This window comes from Cricetulus griseus, chromosome 7 (genome assembly GCF_003668045.3).
Source record: "Cricetulus griseus strain 17A/GY chromosome 7, alternate assembly CriGri-PICRH-1.0, whole genome shotgun sequence".
In the NCBI taxonomy this organism is placed as follows: domain Eukaryota; kingdom Metazoa; phylum Chordata; class Mammalia; order Rodentia; family Cricetidae; genus Cricetulus; species Cricetulus griseus.
Window position 1 is genome coordinate 14,620,705 of NC_048600.1, and position 21,845 is coordinate 14,642,549.

General features: G+C 45.3%; 1 protein-coding gene across 9 annotated transcripts in view; it reads left to right on the forward strand.

The window, feature by feature from the left end:
• The window catches only part of Dtnb (dystrobrevin beta), a 202,050-nt gene that overhangs the window by 152,825 nt on the left and 27,380 nt on the right, over positions 1-21,845 (forward strand). For 5 of the 9 annotated variants that reach the window (XM_027424539.2, XM_027424546.2, XM_027424543.2 and 2 more), the window contains 3 exons: positions 9,277-9,362; positions 10,134-10,247; positions 12,116-12,212. In XM_027424539.2, coding sequence (XP_027280340.1) covers positions 9,277-9,362; positions 10,134-10,247; positions 12,116-12,212 — 297 coding nt within the window. Of the gene's footprint in view, positions 1-9,276; positions 9,363-10,133; positions 10,248-12,115; positions 12,213-19,999; positions 20,021-21,845 lie in introns of all 9 variants that reach the window. The other 4 variants (XR_003486952.2, XM_027424544.2, XM_027424545.2 and 1 more) reach the window with 1 other exon arrangement.

A 21,845-nucleotide genomic window follows, 5' to 3' on the forward strand; every position in this document is an offset into this window, starting at 1 on the left:
CCTTAGAAGAAACAACAATCTTCGGAAAATGCAGAGCAGTGTGGAAAAGGCCGGTAAACCTTACACATGCCCTCGGTTGGTCACAACTGGTCAAGTGATTTTAGAAATTAAGATTCAGGAGTCAATGAGTGAGATGTGCTGCACCATGTCTGTGGCTAGGTTCACATAAGTGTGCTTAATGCTGTCAGATAGCCTGTTGACCTTACCTGGTGCTTTAAAATACTATAAATAAGAGGTAAAGCCTTTTCACCCCAGATCCTAGTCTCCTTTGCCATGAACCCAGATAAGGATGTTTACACCTGCTGGTTTCCATGGCCTGGCGCTGAATTGACATGAAAGTGATCACAGCTCAGATGAGCTGGAGGCCAAGTGCTGAAAGGGTCCCTTTCATCTTGGTTATCTTCTAAATATCAGGCCTCTCAAGGATTCTTCTTCACCAGTTTCTGCCTGACACAAAACCCCTAATCCTCTAATCTCACCCTGATACAAGTGCTTTGCATAAAGTGGGTGTAATGCTCTGAAGAGTTTGTTTATAGTCTGCCGGATAGGCTTTGTATTGATTTCCCTGAAAGACCTTCTTCCACAAAGAGAAGCCGGTCAATCATTTGTACAGGCAACACGCACCCTGTAAAGTGCTTCCCCAGCAGCCAGTGGACAGCTTCACCCTGGGTGAACAACAGACCACACAGCACCTCAGGCTGATGCTTGAAGAAAGGCACTGTGGGTGTCTTAGATGTGCCAGGAGAGCTCATTTGTTTTCCTCGAGTGCCTAAGTCTCAAAAAAAAAAAAAAAAAAAAAAGGAAATGGAAAAACCTGTAATGTGTGGTGAGTCATAACCGTAACAGCAGATTCTTAATTCTGTCACTTACCCAGCACTGGATGTGATCTGATTGTTTACTTTTAAGGATCATCTCATGAAAAAGAAACAAAAGACAAATAAAAAAATAAAAAAAAAACCTTAAAACCCATTACAGAAAAGGTGAAAGTGAGGGGAAAGCATTACTCGATGTCATTCTCCCTCATGTTTAAACATTTCTGAGAGGCTTTCACCATAGCTGTACCTCAACCTTCATGGCCCCATTGCCACCGTTGCTCAAGGCACACAGTGTCTCAGGAGCATGCTTGTGTCTTCTCAAACTTTAGGGACCAACAGTATCTAAGCTGAGTTTTGCATACTCTTAATGACTTCAAGCACCACTAAAACAGTCACTGCAAAACCTGGCCACATAGTGTGATCATACGTGAAGCACTTTAAAATGTGTAGGCTTTGCCTCTAACCTACTGACTGAGAATACGTTTAGGGCCCATCTGTCTGTACTGAAGAGAAAAACAAAGGAAGAAAATTTGCTGTCTTCTGATTTACAGCCAGCCTGGGAAACACCATCTTAAACAGCATTATTGGATTCTGGGGAGAGGTTAATAACCCATATCCCTCCACTTATCCTCTAGGAGGTAAGGTTGTGTGCAGACTGCCCAGGGGTGTAAAGACAATGTAGTGGCTCTCAGGGACATCTCTCTGGCTTATCCTGACAGGCTCATAAAGGTCAAAGCCACTGATCTCTTTTTTAGGAGGCTGCAGAAATGCATACTAGGCTACACCTGACTCGCTGTCTGCTTGCCTTGGACTTGCTCTGTTCAACCAAAGGGGCTTGCTTGTTTCTTACCCTGTGTCTGCTCAATATGTCTCCACCTCCATAAAGGCAGTGTAGTTCTGTGAGACTCCTGAACCTGAGAGGGTGCTAATGTATGAGAAGCACTGTTTTCCTAGGATTAGAGGGACTGCAACCTAAGTGGATAGTGCAATTCTTTGCTCTCAAATGGAGCCTTTATTCTCCACTTTTAAAGTTTCCCAACCCTACTCCACACGGTCTTGCTACATAGTCTAGTCTAGGCTGGTGTGTAGTCCATACTGTGTGTGTGTTCAGTGTGCATGTGTGTTCTTAACGAGGGCATCAGAATCTCCTGGAGCTTGAGTTACCAGGTAGGAGCTGCCCATTGTGGATGCTGAACCAGTCCTCTGGAAGAGCAGCAAGTACTCATAACTGCTGAGCCATCTCTCCAGCTCCTAGTCTGGATGTCTTACCTGGTCCTCAAGATAACTTTAGGAGATAGATAAGGTTCCTAATGTGATTTACAAATGAGAAAATGGGCACATCAAAGTTGAGTCACCTTGCTGAAAAGTCCCCGCTAGACTTGAGTAAATATAGATCTGTATGGCTTCATGTGTCACTGAAGGTCACCTCATGCCTTTACAACATTGGTGATTTAACAAACATATCACTAGTATTTTTGCTAAGTAAAGTGTGGAATGTTTTGTTGTTACTTGTTTGGGGTTTTGTTTGGGTTGGGTTTTTTGAGACAGTGTCTAATGTGCTCTGGGCTGACCTCAAACTTGATAATGGAGCCAGGAATGACTTTGAGTTCATGATCCTTCTACATCTACCTCCCAAGCGGTGGTGGGATTTAAATTGATTTGCTTTTAAAAATTGTTCTGTATGTTTGTTTATTTGGGGAGGTTAGCAGCCACAGAAGTACTTGCAAGATTCAGTTTCTTCTTTCACCACTTGGGTCCCAGAGACTGATCACCTGTCATCGGGTTTGGCAGCAGGTACTTTACCCACTGAGCAGTCTTAGCCAGTCTATGCCGGAAGGAAGGAAGGAGGAAAGGAAGGAAGGAAGGAAACGTGGGGTGCTGGAGAAATGCCTCAGTGGTTAAGAGCACTGGGTCACTCTTTCAGAGGACCTAGATTTGCTTCCCAGCACCAATACAGCAGGTTCCAGGGGACCCAACTCCCCCTTCTGACCTCCAGTGCCACACATGTGGTGCATAGGCATACATGTAGGCAAAAACACTCATACACATAAAAAAAATCTTAAAAACAAAGCCAGAAGCATATAGGAGACATTCTAAGATACTAGGGTTTTGTCTGTTCCAGTAAGTCAGAGTTCTGATTGCTCTAGCAGAGTTTTGAAATAGCTGACGACTTAGAAATATATTTATGTGTGTGTGTGAGTAAGTATACGTTCTGCATGCAGAAATATAAGTATGTCTTTTTCCACCTGTTGCAGAACAACAAGGTTTCAGAAGTCAAGAGAACTTTAGTGTTTCTGGTTTTTATTTAAATAAATCTAGAAGTTAGCTTTTATTCAGCAGTGACTAAATCTTGATAAATTTCTTTCTTTTTTTTTCTTGTCTAAGGTAGGCTAATGAAGGGCCTATTGATGGACAAAGCATGTCTTAAAAAGAAAAAGTATTTATGTAGGGGGCAAACTGTAGAGAGTCACTCAATGGGCCAGCATAGAAACTGAAATTATTGCCTTTGGCCAATTTAAAAGATGTCTAACGTGGCAGATGTTTGTGACTGGATACATTAGAATCACTGGGCAAGATTTCACCCTCCCAATACCCAAGCCATATTATCCCAGACCAGTTATGACAATCTTTAGAAGTGGACTCTGAAATTAATAGTTTAAAATATTCTTAGCTGAAGCTGGAGAGATGGTTCAGTGGTTAAGAGCACTGGCTGCTCTTGCAGAGGACTTGGTTCCCAGCACCCACATGGTAGCTCACAACCACCTGCAATTCCAGTTGTTGGGACCATGAGGCTATCTTCTGACCTCTGCAGGTTCCTGTATCTTAAACTGTCTAGATTTATTTAAAACTCAAAACAAAATATAAACATCTGAGAAGTTGCAAGCCTGAATGAATCAAACTCAAAGTGAGAGGCTGTTTTCCACCCGTGAAGTCTGGATCCTAAGAAAAAAACAGAAATCTTTTGTTCAAAGACCTCATTCGAACCATAGGTGCTGACTACCAGGCTGTGACAGAAGAAGACAGGATTTCTGGAACTTTGGGGTTAAAGTTCAGCCAGTTCCAGGACTTTTTTAAAGTCCTGAAAAGCTTTTGATTCAGAGGTGCTCATAATTCCCCATCTTTTTGTTTTGTTTTTAATTTTTCTTTTTTAGCTTTAAAAACATTTTTTATGTGTATGAAGGTTTTGTCTGCATGTATGTATGTACGTGTACCACATGCGTGCCTGGTGCCCATGGAGGTCAGAAGGGGGTTTAAGATCTCTTGGACACTGGAGTAATGATCCCTGGAGGCCGCTGTGTGGGGGTTGGGAACTAAACTCACCAGTGCTCTTAACCATCAAGTCATCTCTGTGGCCTTTGTGTTTGAGACAGTCTCACACTGTGTCCCAGGCAAGCCTGGAACTCACTGTGTAGCTCAGGCTAGCTTTGCATTTGTGGTAATCACCCTCTCTCAGCCTCCCAAGTACTGAGATTACTGGTGTGAGCTACTGTACTAGGCCTAAAGACGCTTTTGTTGTTTTGTTTGGGCATCTCTGGTCCCTTTCCATAACTCCAGATCTGGTCAGAGTTTCCTCACCTGGAGGCCTTCTGGGTGGAAGGGAGGGAGGGGAGAGGTCAGGCTCTGGTTAAAGGATTTTGCTGTGTAATAGAACTCTTCCTCCATGAATGAGAGGTTGGCTTTAAATATTTAAAGAGCTGTTTGCTGAATTATGACGTATGACAGGCATTTTGCATAAAGATACTTGAGCAACGGGAAAGAAAATGTCTCGTAGATGAAGTAAATGTGGCAGAGTCCCATAACAAATTAATAAGCTTAGTTTACTTTTCCTGTTGTCTACTTAGAACGTTCATTTGTTAAAGTAGGTTAGCATGAGGAACCGTAGACACGGTCTGAATGTCTCAGAACTTCTTTATGTACATACACTCACACATACTTTCATGATGAGGTCTCCTAAGAGCAACTTGTCTCCTTCACATAAAGTGCTTCCCCCCACCCCCAGCTTCCTTTTTCAGTTCTGTGCTGAAATGACTGCATGGGAACTGATAAACTCTTGACTACCAAATTCTTCTTCCTTACTTTCAAGCCCTTAAACTGCCTCAGCAGGGCCAGCTGCCCTGGCGCCAGCTCTTTTTCCATCCCACGTGCTCTTCCCCAGTTGGCTGGCTTTGCTGCGCATGCTCAGAAGCACCTCGCTGGAGGAACCTCCGCCCCAGCCACCACCTTTCTTCCTGTGCCTGTTACTGCCGGCGTGTGTTTATTTACTGATTTCTGTTTTTTTGGTTTCTGACCTTCCCCGATGTAATGTTAGCTCCACGAGGTGAGGGTTGCCTCCCATTCACCCAGCATCACTAGCTTGAATAGTGTCTGGGCACTGAGGAGCCAGGAAATGAATAAATTGATTTCGTTCTTGAAAGAAATTATCTAGAGTCTCTTCTAGACACTGTATCCTGTGTCTTTATGAACTGATCATTCTGGTCCTTTCTTACCCTCTGCAGAATCCAGAAGATATTTCAGGAAGGGAAACTTGCCTTTGTTTTATTATATCATGACTATTATTATTAAGGAGCCCCATAGTGTTTGAGATAGCAAATAAATACTAAATGTGTTTGTTACATAATATGTAATAGTCCATTTTTCAGTGCTCGAATACTAAGGCAAAGTAGTGATAAAGAAAAAAGGTTTATTTGGACTCAATATTCTGGTAGTCCAAGGTCAAGGGCCAGCATCTGATGGTGGTCTTCCTAAGGGAAGGGTCCTGAGGCAGCTCAGAAAGTAATATAGCAGGAGACAGGGCTGGATGTATGTGTGTCCTATAGGATTCAGTCCTGGGGAAACCACCAAGATCAATCAGGTCATGGAGTCTCTATCCTAAAGACCTCTTTGAGTCCTGATTGCCTCTTGAAAGTCGTGTCCAAAAATACCATGGTCCCTGGAGTTTCCAACCCTCTTTAATACCTCACAGTGGGGATTGTAGTCTAACACAGGAAACAATAGGTCACACTCAGAGGAGAGCACCTAGGCTATATTTGCTGTTTCAGTTTTGATTTTTAAGACAGGTTCTCACTATGTAGCCTTGACTGGCCTGGATCTCACTCTGTAGAACAGGCTGACCAAGAACTTACAGAGATCTGCTTGCTGCTGCTCTGCAATGCCCAGGTTGAAGGTGTGCACCACCATATATATTTACATTTGATCAAAGGAGACAGGGCATGCTAGACACTCACTGGGGCTGGGCTGGGGGGTCTGTGAGTCCAGGCAGGTGGGAAAGCCCAGCCCCATTCTGTCTGCAGGAATTGTTGCTTGCCCACTTCTGTTGGAGAAACTACTTCTGGGAGCTAAGGAATCTTGCCTGCTTAGGGGTCTCTACTTCAGACTCCACTATAGAAGACATCAGCTTTACAGTCAGATACAAAAAGTACCCAAGGTTATTTAGACATTTTCAGTGAATAACACCAAGCATGTTCTCATCAGATGCAAGTCCTTCCGGAATCTGTAATTTCCCCTGCTCTCACCCTAACAGAAACTATAATTTTTAATTCCACTTTTTTAAAAAAAAAAATTAGAAACTGTTTAATCATAGCCAGGTTCATTCTCAGGCTATCTTTGTAAGGTTCAACCCAAGTTCTCACAAGATTAAATACAGCGTGGGGAGTTTGCTCAGCTGGCTGCTGGTCCATACTTCTAAGGAAAGAAGAAAGTTGCATTGTTTTTGTTTTTATTTTTCTTTTAAAGAAGAAAATTATGAGTGGCTTGCTGTTTTGCATGTTTATTTAGAAAACACACTATGAAAAGAGTTTGTTATTCAATCTTTAACAGGGCATTAGGTTCCTGCTTCTTGTAGGTGGTGCTTGAGGCAAAGCGAGAAGGTGTAGAGTGAGCATGGCTGGCCCAGAGCCTAATTGAGAGCTTCCGTTCTAGTTGCTGAGTCAAAGGAAGCAACACCTCATTATCCCCTTTCCTTTTTGTGTTCCTTGGCTAATGCATATACCGTTGGGGGTGGGGGGGATGTCCAGATACAGTCTCACAGCTTTGTACTAGCTATGTGGCTGAGGATGACCTTGAACTCGTGCTCCTCCTGCCTCCACCTGAGTGTGACATTACAAGTTTGTGTCACCACACCTGGTATTTTGAGGTGTTGGTTTCATGTACGAAGGGCAAGCACTATCTAAGCTGAGCTACGTCCCCGGGCCCTGACCCACTCTCTACAGTGTGTTTATGGGTCTATTTCTAAATGATTGTTGTTTTCTACCATATTCTTGAAAGAGCTACTGAGGATACAAATCACACCCATGGTCTCTCCAAAGATAAGACAAATAATGATTTAGCACATGAGAGTGTGCTCAACATTACAGTTCTTTTTTGTCCTCTCATTTTTTTATTTAAATTAGAAACAAGGTTGTTTTACATGCCAATCCCAGTTCCCTCTCCCTTCCTCCTTCCCTGCCCCCAACTAACACCCTACTTACCCTGTATCATTTCTGCTCCCCAGGGAGAGTGAGGTCTTCCATGGGGGGGGGGAATCTTCATAGTCTGTCATATCCTTTGGATAGGGCCTAGGCCCTCCCCAGTGTGTCTAGGCTGAGGGAGTATCCCTCTAACATTACAGTTCTTAAAGGAATCCACAATGAGCTACCACCTCACACCCATGAGAATGACTCCCCAGAAAGATGAACAAGGGTGAGCAAGCATACAGAGGAAAGTGGAGATGCCATACAGTGTTGATGGGAATCAGTCCAACCCCTTAGGAGAACAGTCTCTCAAAAGGCGGTTAGCATGTGGCTCAGCAGATCTACTCCTAGATGAGTACTCAAGAGAAAGAACATATTTCTAGCCAAATGTAAATCAGCTGATAGAAAACTGTGGTATGTTTATATTGTGGGATATTATTTAATACGAGTGAAGCTTGAATTCATCTTGCTACGTTAAAGAAGTCAGATATAAAGGCTACAGACTGTATTTATGCCTAATATGCAGAATCATTGAAACTACAGAGACAGAAAGAATGGTGGTTCTCAGGGCAGGCGAAAATGGACCATATGATTGCTAATGGCCATGGGATAAGGGGAATGGTAAAACTTTGCTGGAATGAGAGGGTAGTGATGGTTTTACAGTCTCATGAACACACTGAACATCACTAAACTGTGTACTTTAAAAGGTTATGGGATAGGGATTTGATTCAGTAAGTGTTTGCCCAGCATGCCCAAAGCCCTGGGTTCAACTCCCAGCACAGCATAAACCAGGTGTGGCACCAGATACCTGTGAGCATTTGGGTGGTAGAGAAAGGAGGATCCGAAGTTCAGGGTCATCCTTGGCTACATAACGTTCTAGGAAATGGGGCAGATTGTGTTTAAATAAAAGGAAACCTCACAGTTACAGCCTTTACAGTAAGGATGTGGAAACAAGAAAGATTTTAACAGGTTTCAGTGAGAATACTATGACACTGGAGCTGGCTTAGATGTCATGATCACTGGTTGATCTTCAGAGGACCTGGGTTCAATTCCCAGCACCCACATGGTAACTAACAACCATTTGCTACTCTAGTTCCAGGAGTTCTGTAGACACCAGGCATACAGGTAGTTAGCAGACATATATGCAGGCACAACACTCATATACATAAATACATAAAACAAACTTTAAAAAAAAAAGAAATAGGCCTCCTCAGTCCTGGTCAAAGGGGGATAAGGTGGTTCAGCTACTTTGGGAAACAGTATGAAAATTCCTCAGACCTTGTTTATAGGGATAGCATACAGCAGTTCCACGTCAGTATGCTTATTGAAAAGAAATAAAACATGTATTGGGCCTGGTGAGGTTGCCAAGTAGGTAAAGTTTCTTGTCACCAAGCCTGAGTGCAGTCCTGGAACCTACATGGTAGAAGGAGAGAGGCAACTCACGTGTCACTCACCTCACACCATACATACATGTACACACACAGTGGCGTGTGCACACGTGTGCAAAGTAAAACCACGAAGTATACATTCATACAAAACCCTGTAAATAAAAGTTCATTACTGTTTCATCTGTAGTTGCTAAAAGCTGGAAGCAAGGGTAAACGTAAGTGGACATCCAAAACCTCCTGCCACCTCAGAACAAGAACTATGCATGGGATGATTCTATTGGGTGACATTTCTAAGGAAAGAGCCAGGTGGAAACCCGACCCGTCAGTGTCCAGCGGTTCCCTGGGCTCACTCAAGCTCACTCGGCAGTGGTGGCAGCAACTGAGGACAGACTGTCCTACGGGATTAATTTATGGTGATGGGAAATGTTCTACAACTGGATTGTGGTGGTTGGTTATAAAAACGTTTAGATCTACTAAGACTGTTGGATTGGCTAGGTTTTATGGTATGCAAATGAAACCTCATAAATTGATTTTTTTTTTTTAAACATCAGCAGTCTGTCTTACACTCCGGATATTTGAATTTGGGAAAACAAAATAAAACAAAACAAATTCCTCTTCCCCCAGACCCGTCCTCCCACTGATGCCAGCTTCAACTTTGATGCCAACAGACAACAGAGACAGCTCATTGCAGAACTGGAAAACAAGAACAGGTGAGAATGTGACTCTCTGACCTATTTCCCATGGTCAGTGTTCTCTTCTGTGTGGCCCTCATCGCCTCACAGACTCCTTGGCTTGTTCACTTGCTCTTTTTGCTTCTCTGAGACAGTCCCTTGTAAATGAGGTTGACCTTGAACTCACTGAGTAACACAAGCTGGCTTTGCTGTCTTGACCTTCTTGCTCACCCCCCCTCAAGTGCCAGGATTACAGACTCGTCACCCACCACACCTAGCTCTGCATAACTCCTCAGTAGACAAGAGTAGCCCAGGACTGGGAGATACACTGCATGCTGTTGATTCAGATTGTTCTGCGATCTGATCTGTTACCTCTAGAGAGTCTCTGTCTGAGGACTCCTCCCAGCTGTCAGTATGTCCCTCACAGTCCCTTACCCTACTCCTTCCCAGTAGCAGCATTTTGCTCTGTCTTAGCAGCTTATCGTGTCCTTTTATACTATATGTAACCTGTCTCGTTTTATTATAAAAAGACCCTGTTAAATGTTGCTAAATGGCCTGGAGAACCACACATTACACCTCTATTCAGTGGGAGGCAGAAACCAGAACAAGGAGACTGGCCCTGTGTAGTATGCAGTGGGGAGGACATGGCAGCAGCCTCCAGTCAGGAGCCAGGCGTCAAGCAAAAAGAGAGCATGGAGGAAGAGTTGGGAAGTCCACATAGGACCAGTAGAGGAGGCATTGAGGGAGTAAAGACATCTAATGGGAAAACAGAGCCATCAAAACACTAACCGTGCCTCTCTCCATCCCCAGAGAGATCCTGCAGGAGATCCAGCGCCTGCGGCTGGAGCACGAGCAGGCTTCCCAGCCCACTCCTGAGAAGGCGCAGCAGAACCCCACGCTGCTGGCAGAGCTGCGCTTGCTCAGGTAAGCACACACTCACCTGCTCCCAAAGTAGCCTGTGGTGACAATTTCTGTATTGGGAAACCAAACTAGTTCGATAAGATTTGTTCATTAGTAGAGCCTGACCATCAGCACAGACTACCTAGGAGTTCCGTCAGCCACACTAGAGAACACAGTGTGAGAGTGACCAGACCTGTAATGAGAGTCATTTTCCTCTCTACACCTGTGTCCCCATGAGCGAAGACATTACAGAAATCAAATCCCACATCTTAGATCTTCCCAGAGCTCTGGATTCTTGAATAGTGTGCCTTTCTGTTTCCGTTGTAGCATTTAGAATTCTACTTTTGATACTTGATGGGTATGGGGGTGAGGTAAGCTCTCATTCTGTAGTCCAGACTGGCCTAGAACTTTTAGTGTTCTGTAGTACAGGCTGGCTTTGGACTTGTGGTCATCTTCTTTCTTCAGCCTTCCCAGGACTAGGATTATAGGCCTGCACCACTGACCTGCCTACCCTCACACTTAATTATGAACAGGCTAGCATCTGGGATTCACATACCTGAATAGTGGAGTTTTTCAGTGCTTTCTTTGTAGCCTTAACTGTGCTTTCTTTTAGGTAGGAAACAATGATGATTGGTTTTCTACTTGTGTCCTGTAATTTAGATCCTTATCATCAATAAGTAAAGCATAAAGAATTGAATATGTGAGATGAATGTGATCAGCTGTACCGAGTGTCCTTTTCCCCATAGCTTCATTTCAGGCTGGACATGTTAGCACACACCTTTAATCCCAGCACTTGAGGCTGAGGCAGGAAGATCTCTCTGAGTTCAAGGCCAGCCTGGTCTACAGAGTGAGTTCCAGGCCAGCCATGGATGCATAGTGAGACCCTATTTCAGAAGAAAAAAGGTTCATTTCAGTTTGGGATTTAGTTGAGCTGTGTTTTTTGTGGCACCATTGTTCACTGTCACATACTGGGATGGTCACAGGGTAAGTGCTTTACTAAGAAAGACTGGGGAAGCAGATGCTGATCCCAGCAGAGGGGAAGAGACAGCTGTCAGCTTAAGACACACTTGTTTCACTTCCTTTGCTCAGCTCAGATTCAGGTGACTATTTTTATATCTAGAAAAGCAGAAACTGTCATTCTGGAATCTATTGCCAGAACTGTAGTTCCCGAAAGTGCCTGGTGATGGTATAAGGACCTGAAAAGTGTTGCAGATTCAGTCAGCTCAGGCGGAGTCCAGGGATGCCGCACAAAGCAGCAAGAAGCAGGAGTTTAAGTCCAAGGGAGGGATCTAGTTTGCTAGTGAAGTCCAGAGCTCATTTCAAGAAGCAGCTTCTGTAGCAGGAGGGATATTTGATCCCTGAGCTAAGCCAGTTGTCTGTTCATGTGGACACAAACAGTACAAAGCCAATAGCAGATGAATTAAACAGAAAAACAGAACTTGAAACCTTTGGGAGAAAGCATAGAAGAGTTTCTTTAGGACTATGGAGTGGAAAATAATTGGTCAGAACTACTTACAATGAAAGACGCTGGTATAGTCATCTACATTGATAATAACAGCGGGACTAAGGATGTAGCTCAGGTGGTAAAGGGCTTGCCTGGCATACACAAAGCCCTGAGTTCAGTCCCAGCACAGCATAAACCAAGCATGATAGTGCATACCTGTAACCCCAGCACCTGGGCAGTAAAGGCAGGAAGGTCAGAAGTTCAGGGTCACTCTCAGCTGCATAATTTAAGGTTAGCATGAAATAAAGGAGATGTATCCCAAACAAAGCAAGGTAGGATTCACTTGTAGGTATTTCATGCCCTTTTAATTTTGACCTGTATGTATGAGTTCAGGACCTGCCAATCACAAAGCTTTGTTTCTGGTGAGCTCCTTCCTCCTCTCTGGCAGGCAAAGGAAAGATGAGCTGGAGCAGAGGATGTCAGCGCTGCAGGAGAGTAGGCGGGAGCTGATGGTACAGCTGGAGGGGCTGATGAAGCTGCTAAAGGTAAGAACCTGTGTGCTCTACTCCCATGGCATCTCTCACCGAATAACATGGGACCGACGCTTGACTTTGGGGCCTGAAACAGTTTTCAGATAAACATGCATAAGTGTAGCCCAATTGGGTATCAGTCATCAAAATTAGCATAGAGCCTACAAGATGCCTTAGCAGGTAAAGATGCTTGCTGCCAAGCCTGACCACTTGAGTTCAAACCCCAGGACCCACAGAGTGGAAGGAGAGAACTGACTCCTGATTTCCGCATGCATGCACATGTACATACAGTAAATAAATGTCAAATAGTAATAATAATAATAGTATTAGAAATAGAGTAATGTTTGTAAGTAATTGCTTTGGGTCAGTGGCTAAAAGCACTGAGCTCTTCCAGAAGACTCACATCCTATTCCCAGCACCCACATGGCTGCTCACAACTGTTTGAAACTCCAGTTCCAGGGGATCCAACACCCTCTTCTGGCTTCCATGATCACCAGGTACACAAGTGGTGAACATACATAAATGCAAGAAAAATACTCATACACATAAAAATAAAATAATTGCAAATAAGGATGTTTGTAAATCAGGTATTAACTATGTATAAATGAAAAATATTTCTCAGCTACTTAGTTTCTTTTAAGACAAGTTTCAAATAGCCTATCTAAATATTTGACAACCATCAGTTGTCCTCTTTTTAATAAGAAGTATAGCAGCAGACTGTATTAGGGCATTTCCAGAGAAACAGGAGATTTATAGCTATATAAGGGGATTTATTGTGGGAAGTGGCTTGCTCCATCATGGAGGAAGAGAAATCTACCAGAGAGACACAGGAAAGCCAGTGGTGTGATCCAGTGTGTCTAGAGGTCTGAGAACCTGGGGTACTGACTGCCCATCCTAATCCAGAAGGTGGGTTGTAAGGAATGGGTGTTGAGTGGACCTAAGTCCTGGAGCCTGGAGGGCCAAAGCCAGGGGGACCCTCCCTCAAGTGTAGATAAGCTGATGGGGGATGTTCTTCTGTATATATGTTTCTCTTAATGGTTGATGAATGAAACACTGTTTGGCCAATAGTGGCAGGAAGATAGGCAGGACTAGGAGATGAGGAGAATTCTGGGAAAGGTAGGCAGAGAGAGGCATCATGAAGAGACACCATGTGGCCTCGAAAGAAGTTAACAGGCCAACAGGCCTGGGCATTCTCTGGTAAGCCAAGACCGGTGGAAATCCATAGATTAATAGAAATGGGCTAATATTTGAAAGAAGCACTGGACATTGGCCAATAGTTTTATAATTAATACAAGTTTTTGTGTGCTTATTTGGGGCTAAAGCAGCAATGGGACCTGGTGGGACAAGGGAAACTTCAAAAACAATAAACAACACTCCTCCCCAAGAGAGAACACACTTGTTTTCTTTGCCTTCTGGTTGTATATAGTTCCTCTGTGGTCTGGATGGCATCTTTCCCTGTTGGTGAAAGCAGGTCTCCTGTCCTTGGTCATCAAGCTGTTTTCAGTACTCTCAGGGACAGGCCTGGGGATACCTTAACCATTTCTATGGACATCCTTTAGCCCAGTCAGGGGGACACACAGGTAAACATCATATAAACCAACTTACTCATCCTGATTCTGAATAGTAACTTTACTATACTGGGGGGGGGGGTCAGAATATCTACCATAGGTTTGTTGTATAGGGATAGTGAATAAATCCATACATGTTTGCTGGAAAGTACATCACAGCCCCTTACTGTAGATCAGAGAAAGGTAATGGTTGGCATTAAATGTCCTCAACTGCACAGTGTTGAACACTCAGTGGATTGTATAGCAGAGATTCAAGGATGGCTGCCTGTGCTGTTGGTGTTTAAGGTCCTACCTGCCGAGGCTGCGTCCCCACCAAATGTACAGTATACCACAGCAGTTGTGCCCCTCAACACTGTCTGTATAGTATGCCGCAGTAGCCACAACTGGCTGAAGGGAGTATACTAAATCTGTGACAAAGAGTAATTTTTTTAAAAAAACAAGTTTGAGACAGTACTTGGCAGGTTAGAAGAGCAAGAGACTAAATGATAATAGGAGGCTCATGTAATCACTCAGGCCTCTCTGGACAAGGGTCCAGAGAGGAGTGGTAACTCAAGGAAGCCATAGCTGAGACGTCTCCTCAGTGTCTGCGTTCTCAGCCAGCCCCTTAATAATAATAAAGTGGGCCCTGGCGACTGGCAGAGGTGTTATGTTTGTGTTGGAAACTCATGTTCTACTTCCTCAAGCAGTTACTGCTTTTAGTCTCAAGCTGAGGTTTCTTTCCCCTAACTTGGTCCTGGTATTTGGTTTATTTTACATGGACAGACGTGTTTCTGCATAGACCCTGCTACAGATTTCCTCTCAGAAATATTTTATGTGCAAAGGAGTCTAATTTCAAGAAAACCCTACCCGGAAACAGTCCCATCTCCACATCACAACAGCGGCTGGGTACATAAACATTTGTCTCCTGCAATACCTCTTACCTTGTGAGGTGTTGAAAGCTCCACCTCATGGAATTGGCACACTTGTGGGCCAGGAGATGATGTGAGCATGCCCCTCCTCGCCCCCATCCAAATGTTAGCCACATGTGGACGGGAAGGTGCCCAGCTGTGATTTTTGGTTTGCTTTGCTTTGTTTTCTTGAGACGGGGGTCTTACTATGTACCTTAGCTGCCTGGAACTCAGAGATCTGTCTGCCTCCTCCTCTCAAGGGCTGGGGTCGCTGTGCACCACCATGCCGTCTTCTGGCCCGCTGTGTAGCCCATTTGCACATGGTGCACATATAGACAAGCAGGTGCGCATGCCTACACATAAGTAAAAAATAAATCACAGACCAGATGTGGTACCACACACCTTTAATCCCAGTACTTGGGAGGCAAAGGCTGGAAATCTCTATGAGTTCAGGGCCAACCTGGCCTGCAAAGTGAGACCCTGTCTCAAAATAGTAGTAATAATTATTACTACTTATGTGTGTATATATTTTTCAAGTTTCTAAATGTTAAGTATTTGATGAATAATGACCAGACTCAGTCTCTGTCACAAAGGAATGTCAGCAATCATCTCATTTTTTTATGTTTCTTTATTTATTTTATGTACATTGGTGTTTTTTCCATGTGAGGGTGTCCGATACCCTGGAACTGGAGTTTACAGACAGTTGTGAGCTGCCATGTGGATGCTAGGAATTATACCCAGGTTCTCTGGAAGAGTATCCAGTACTCTTAACCGCTGAGCCATCTCTCCAGCCCCTCTTTTTTTTTTTTTTTTTTTTTTCCTTTTAATGATATAATGTCATCGGCATTAAGGTACCTGAGTTCTCTACATGTTTGGTTTTTGTTTTGTTTTGTTTTGTTTTTTTTCCTTGATTCATCAATATGTAACTAACCTCTGTCTCAAACTACTTATTTAATCTATAAGTAATTATGTTCAGTATTTCTGTTTCTAACTCTTGCTTCTAACATTTTTACTTCATTTTAATTTTCTAATATAGCTTTTGTGTTGGTTTTTAATACAGACAGCCATAGAACTTACTTGTAGCTCTAGGGTGGTCTTGAACTCATGATCCTTCTGCCTTGGGATCTCAGAGCTCTGGGATTGTAGGCATCAATGCTCTTGTTAGACTGTCAGTCTCTTTGTAGATGATTGTAGAACTATGCTACTACTACTTCCACCATATGGAAGAGATAGATTCATGTGTTTTTAGGGAACATAAACTCTTGTAGATTTGTGCCTCATCACTAAGATGTTATGACCCCTTTAAATCAGGTTAGTACTATCTGTTGTCATCAGTCCATGTTGACTGACCCTAGCAGACTGATACAAAATGCTCTCAGCCCATATATCTGACCTTCTCACTCTTACTTGTCACAGAGCCCTAAGGCTTTATGTGAGTTTGTGTGACACCAGCCTAGGGAACCCTTTGCCAGAACCTGTCCTCTCTAAATAAGGAGACCTCCTCACTCTTGAGAACACTGGCCCTGCCATAAGGTTTCCCCAATAAGACATAATAGTGTTATGTCCTTGGGCAACCTACATAGCAAAGTGAGCATGGTGTGGTCTTGAAACATTGTTTCCGAAATTTCCTTACTTTCATTTATTTTCTTTCAAGACTGACCTTGAGACAGTCCTTTTCCTCAGCCTCCCAAGTGCTGGGAATACAGGCATGAGCCAACACAGCAGCTTCCTTGTCCAGTTAAACCAAAGTCGTGGTTATCTTCAATACCAAACATGAGGCACATGGTAATATTTAGCATTCTCAGTACAGCTAGAAATTTCCGCCTGTGAAGAATGCCCCACCCTCCCAACCCATCTCACTACATAAACAAGGCTGCCCAGGAGCTCACTAGGAGTTCACTATGTAGTCTTGAATTAAGTTTACAGAGATTCTTCTGCTCTGCCTGCTGCCCTCTGCCTCTGCCTCTGCCTCTGGCCTCTGCCTCTGCCTCTGCCTTCTGCCTGCCTCTCTGCCTCTCTGCCTCTCTCTCTGCCTCTCTCTCTCTGCCTCTCTCTCTGCCTCTCTCTCTCTGCCTCTCTCTCTCTGCCTCCTCTCTGCCTCTCTCTCTGCCCCTCTCTCTGCCTCTCTCTCTCTGCCTCTCTCTCTGCCTCTCTCTCTCTGCCCTCTCTCTCTGCCTCTCTCTCTCTGCCTCTCTCTCTCTGCCCCTCTCTGCCCTCTCTCTGCCCCTCTCTCTCTGCCCTCTCTGCCCTCTCTCTCTGCCCCTCTCTCTCTGCCCCTCTCTCTCTCTGCCCTCTCTGCCTCTCTCTCTGCCCCTCTCTGCCCCTCTCTGCCCCTCTCTGCCCCTCTCTCTCTGCCCCTCTCTGCCCCTCTCTCTCTGCCCCTCTCTGCCTCTCTCTGCCCCTCTCTGCCTCTCTCTCTCTGCCCCTCTCTGCTCTCTCTGCCCTCTCTGCCCCTCTCTGCCCCTCTCTGCCCCTCTCTCTCTGCCCCTCTCTGCCCCTCTCTCTCTGCCCCTCTCTGCCCCTCTCTGCCCCTCTCTGCCCCTCTCTCTGCCCCTCTCTCTCTGCCCTCTCTCTCTCTGCCCCTCTCTGCCCTCTCTCTCTGCCCCTCTCTCTCTGCCCCTCTCTCTGCCCTCTCTGCCCTCTCTCTCTGCCCTCTCTCTCTCCTCTCTCTCTCTGCCCCTCTCTCTCTGCCCTCTCTGCCCCTCTCTCTCTGCCCTTCTCTGCCCCTCTCTCTCCCCTCTCTGCCCCTCTCTGCTTCTCTGCCCCTCTCTGCCCCTCTCTCTCTGCCCCTCCCTCTCTGCCCCTCTCTCTCTGCCCCTCCCCTCTCTCTCTGCCCCTCTCTGCCCCTCTCTCTCTGCCCCTCTCTGCCCCTCTGCTCTCTGCCCCTCTCTGCCCCTCTCTCTCCCCTCTCTGCCCTCTCTCTCTGCCCCTCTCTCTCTGCCCCTCTCTGCTCTCTCTGCCCCTCTGCTCTCTCTGCCTCTCTGCTCTCTCTGCCCTCTGCCTCTCTCTCTGCCTCTCTGCCCCTCTCTGCCTCTCTCTGCCCCTGCCCTCTCTGCCCCTCTCTGCCCCTCTCTGCCCTCTCTGCCCCTCTCTGCCTCTCTCTGCCCTCTCTGCCCCTCTCTGCCCCTCTCTCTCTGCCCCTCTGCCTCTCTCTCTGCCCCTCTCTGCCCCTCTCTGCCCCTCTCTGCCCCTCTCTCTCTGCCCCTCTCTGCCCTCTCTGCTTCTCTCTGCCTCTCTCTGCCCCTCTCTGCCCCTCTCTGCCCCTCTCTGCCCCTCTCTGCCCCTCTCTGCCCCTCTCTGCCCCTCTGCCCCTCTGCCCCTGCCTCTGCCTCTGCCTCTGCCTCTGCCTCCTCAGTGCTGGATTAAAGTTGTGCACCACCACACCCAGCCCATCTCAGTTTCTGTTTCAGCAAGTGGTACCCGAAATTTTTCAATTACATAAAACCTCCCCTATGTCTACTTCTTTGCTCATTAAGAGTTGCCTCAGAGAAGCATCCTTCCACGCTGCAGCTTAGTCACTCTGTGCCGCAGGTGTGATGGGAAGCCTCTGACTTCTCGGGTGACCCAGACAGTTCTCAGGGCCTCTGTTGGTTACTGGGGTTAAGTCTCAATGCAGACATCTGGTTTTCAGCATAAAAGCTCCTTCTGAAGCTAATCTGGGCCTCAAGGGATTTCTTGGTGCTCACTGAGTCTTGAGTCCTTGTCTGTCTCTCCCTTGCAAGAATAAAAAATATTCTCCCTGTCCCTTCTCCTTTGTGTAGTTCCTTTGCAGTGCTCAATCACCCTGCCCTCAGACTCAGACCTGCAAACCCTTCAAGAGCAGGAGCGTGTTCATTCCTGTGTCCCTCAACCCGTGTGCCGTGGGAACCATTGCACCCATGAACCCAGCACAGGTGGAGTCCTCATGGCCACATATTGATTTATATACTAGGGCACCATGGAGGCTCCCTGACTACAGTTACCCATGATGAGACATAGAGAACAGTGACTGGGAAGCTCAAGACCAAGACTAGAGAAACTCTAAAGGTTTATCTTCTTTTAGCTTTTTGCTCCAGTTCTTGGCACTGTGTTTGTCTGTCAACCATAGTTAGCATGTCCTGCTCTACCTGCCCTCACTGGAAGGTTATAAAAGAGAAGCCCATCTATGTTTCCAGTGCCTTATGCCTGAGAACTACTAGATAGACCTGTGTTGGAATAAAAAAGAACCGAGACTGAGAGTCCCATTCTGCTTTCCCTCCCTCAGACAAGCCCTTGTCGTGTAGCTCACACTGTCCTAGAATGCAGCTTCCACCTGCCTCTGCCTTCCCAAGTGCTAGGTTTACAAGCATGTACCATAATGTCTAACTCTAAAATTATTTTTCCCTCCCCCTTGGGGGTTTGTGTTTTATTTTGTTTCATTATAACATGGTCTCCTGTATCCCAGTCTGGCCTTTAACTCACTATGTGGTCAAAGATGGCCTTGAGCCCCTGATCCTTCTGTCTCCATCTCCCTAGTGCCAGAATTACAGTCATGAGCTACCATACCTGGTTTGTGTAGTCCAGGAGATCAAACCAGGGGCTTCATGCATGCTAGGCAAGCATTCTACCAACCAAGCTATACCCCAATCCTTAGGACTTAGTTTTTTGAAAGGCTTTCCAGGGTCCTGAAGCAGTTTCCTGATCACTGGGGGAAATGGGCATGTATGGCGCATCCCTTAAGGAAACCACAAAGCAGCTTGAATGTCAGCAAACTGGTTACTGCTGAGAAGATACTGGAAAAGAAGAAAAAACAACTATTCAGGAGGAACCATTAGACTGGACGATAAAGCAGTGGTTCTCAAATAGAACCCAAGGCTCTTGGAACCCATTTTGAGGACTTTGGCTTAGTGGATCTCAGGTGGAGCCTAAAATACTCGTCTCTGAGATGTTCCCAGGTGATACTGATGTTGGTGGGCCACGTTCTACACCTCAAGAACAGCTGCCCTAGAAATATGGGTCTAAACACATACAAACATTGTAAAAGGTGACTAGAGTGATAATTGGGATTTAAGTTGAGATTAAGCTTCCTCTTTCAGTTTACCTGAAGTAGTTGAGACTGTAGGCTAGCCAGGCCCTCCAGGAAGTTGAAGTAAATGGTTCCTAAGGTTCTTTGGAAGTTATCATTGCACTCATTAACTGGCTGGGACTGAGGACTGTCATTTACTGTATCCCACTGGTCCCCTTCTGGTGAATCAGGCCTTTGCTCTCCAGACCTATGCTTGGCCAAGTTTGCCCAGTTTCTCCTGTCATTTCTTCCCAATGTTTGTGGTGATGGGCATTAATCTCTTTCTTTTTCTCCTCTGCTTCTCTTCACCTTCCACACCTCTAGGAGGAAGAGCAAAAGCAGGCAGTAAGTGGACTTCAGACTCCTCCCCCGGCCTCTCACTCCCTTTGCATGTCCCTCTGTTCCTTACATAAATGTCACATACCTTCCCCTTTTCTCCTTGCATCACTTGGTCTCTGAGGAGCTGATTACATGTAAAACCCTCAGAAGTTTCCCTCCATGGTTGTATGCAATGGTCATGTTTACCTGAGGGGGCATGTTCATATTTTAAACCCAAGCTTGTTTAATCTGTGCTTATTTAAATATGCATGATTAATCAGGCTACCATTTCGTTTTCATGTTCTTTTGTTTTCTGCTGGTTTTGTGTCCAGAGAGACCTTAATTGCTTGAAACAGCTTTCCAGGTGGTGGGAGTGACCTCAGGTCTAAATGATAGGTTCTGGATAAATGTACATGAAAGTGAAGTGTTCCTTGGATGCCTGTAGATATCCTATGGCTGCAAGTAGGTCTTGGCTCCACCAGCCTTCTTGACAAAAGTAGTTATATTTCCAGCTCTGAGCCTTTGGGTGCTGGGAAAGCAAGTGACTTGGGGTGTTCTGAGTGGCATGGTTATTAGTTAATTAATGTTCTTTGGGGACAGTGGATGTTTGTTTTTGTTTTTCTTGATAGCTGTTATTGTATGCAAGAAAAATCTAGGGCCTGTCCATGATAATAACCTGGGGTAAACCAAATTCAAGAGAGAAATATAAAATGCTAATTCAAAAAAGGAACATAAAAATGTTTACTTTAAAAATTACCCATCTTTTGGGGCTGGAGAAATGGCTCAGAAGTTAGGAGCACTAACTGCCTTCCAGAGGACTCGGGTTTGATTCCTAGCGCTCACATAGTGGCTCACATAGTGGCTCACAGCTGACCAGAACTCCAGTCCCAGGGAAGCTGAAGCTGATGCCCTCTTCTGGCTGCGAAAGGTACTGCATGCACATGGTACACACAACATGCAGGCAAAACACTTGTATACATAAAATAAAATGAGAAACAATTCTCCATCTTTTTCAGAAATACAGATTTATCAATGTGTTAGATTTTACAGTATTCGTATTTCCAGTTAGGGGAACATTGGTAGTGAGCGGCAGAAGTGAGAAAGAATGATGAGAGGTTGTCAGTGAGAGAAAAAAGCATTGGGCCCAGCTAAGGACCCAGAAGTCCCATGAGCTTTAATGTAATAAGCTTGCTTGGTTTGGTTCTTGCCTGGTTTGATTCACCTGTGTCCCTGAGTCGCACAAAGTGTTTGAATTGCACCTCTCTGTCGACAGGTACATTTACCTGAGCAAAACAGGAAGATGAAAAGTGACAATTTAATCACTTCCATCCCCCTTTCTTTGATGAAAGCAAGTCACATGACCACACTTGACTAAAAGAGGGTTGGGAGTGCGGCTCCAGCTTGTTTAGAAGACAGAGAGAAGATGCTGGAGACATCCCCCCACACTAGGAGAATGAGTGACTGGGTTGAGGGGAAAGCACAGGCCTTAGTCCTTCCTGTCCCTCCTACACACACCTCTGGGAGTCCCTCCTCCTCCCTGGATGAGGCCAGCTGCTGACACAGGATAAAACAGGTGCTGTTTTATCCGTAGGCACCAGCCTCCAGTGCACCTCCTTCTGTTCACACCTGTACCCAGAGTCTCACTGCAGAGTGGCGGCACTTTCTGGGAGTCTGTTTCCAATGGTCCCCTCACTAGCACTTCCTGATATGGCTGTCCCTGCATGTGGAAGGATCCTCTTCCCTGCCCAAGAAGAGGGCAGACGACAGCAACAGAGCTTCCTGGGAATATTACATTTTCTTCAATTTTGTTACGAAATAACATGTAATCTATGAAATAGGAATTACCATCACT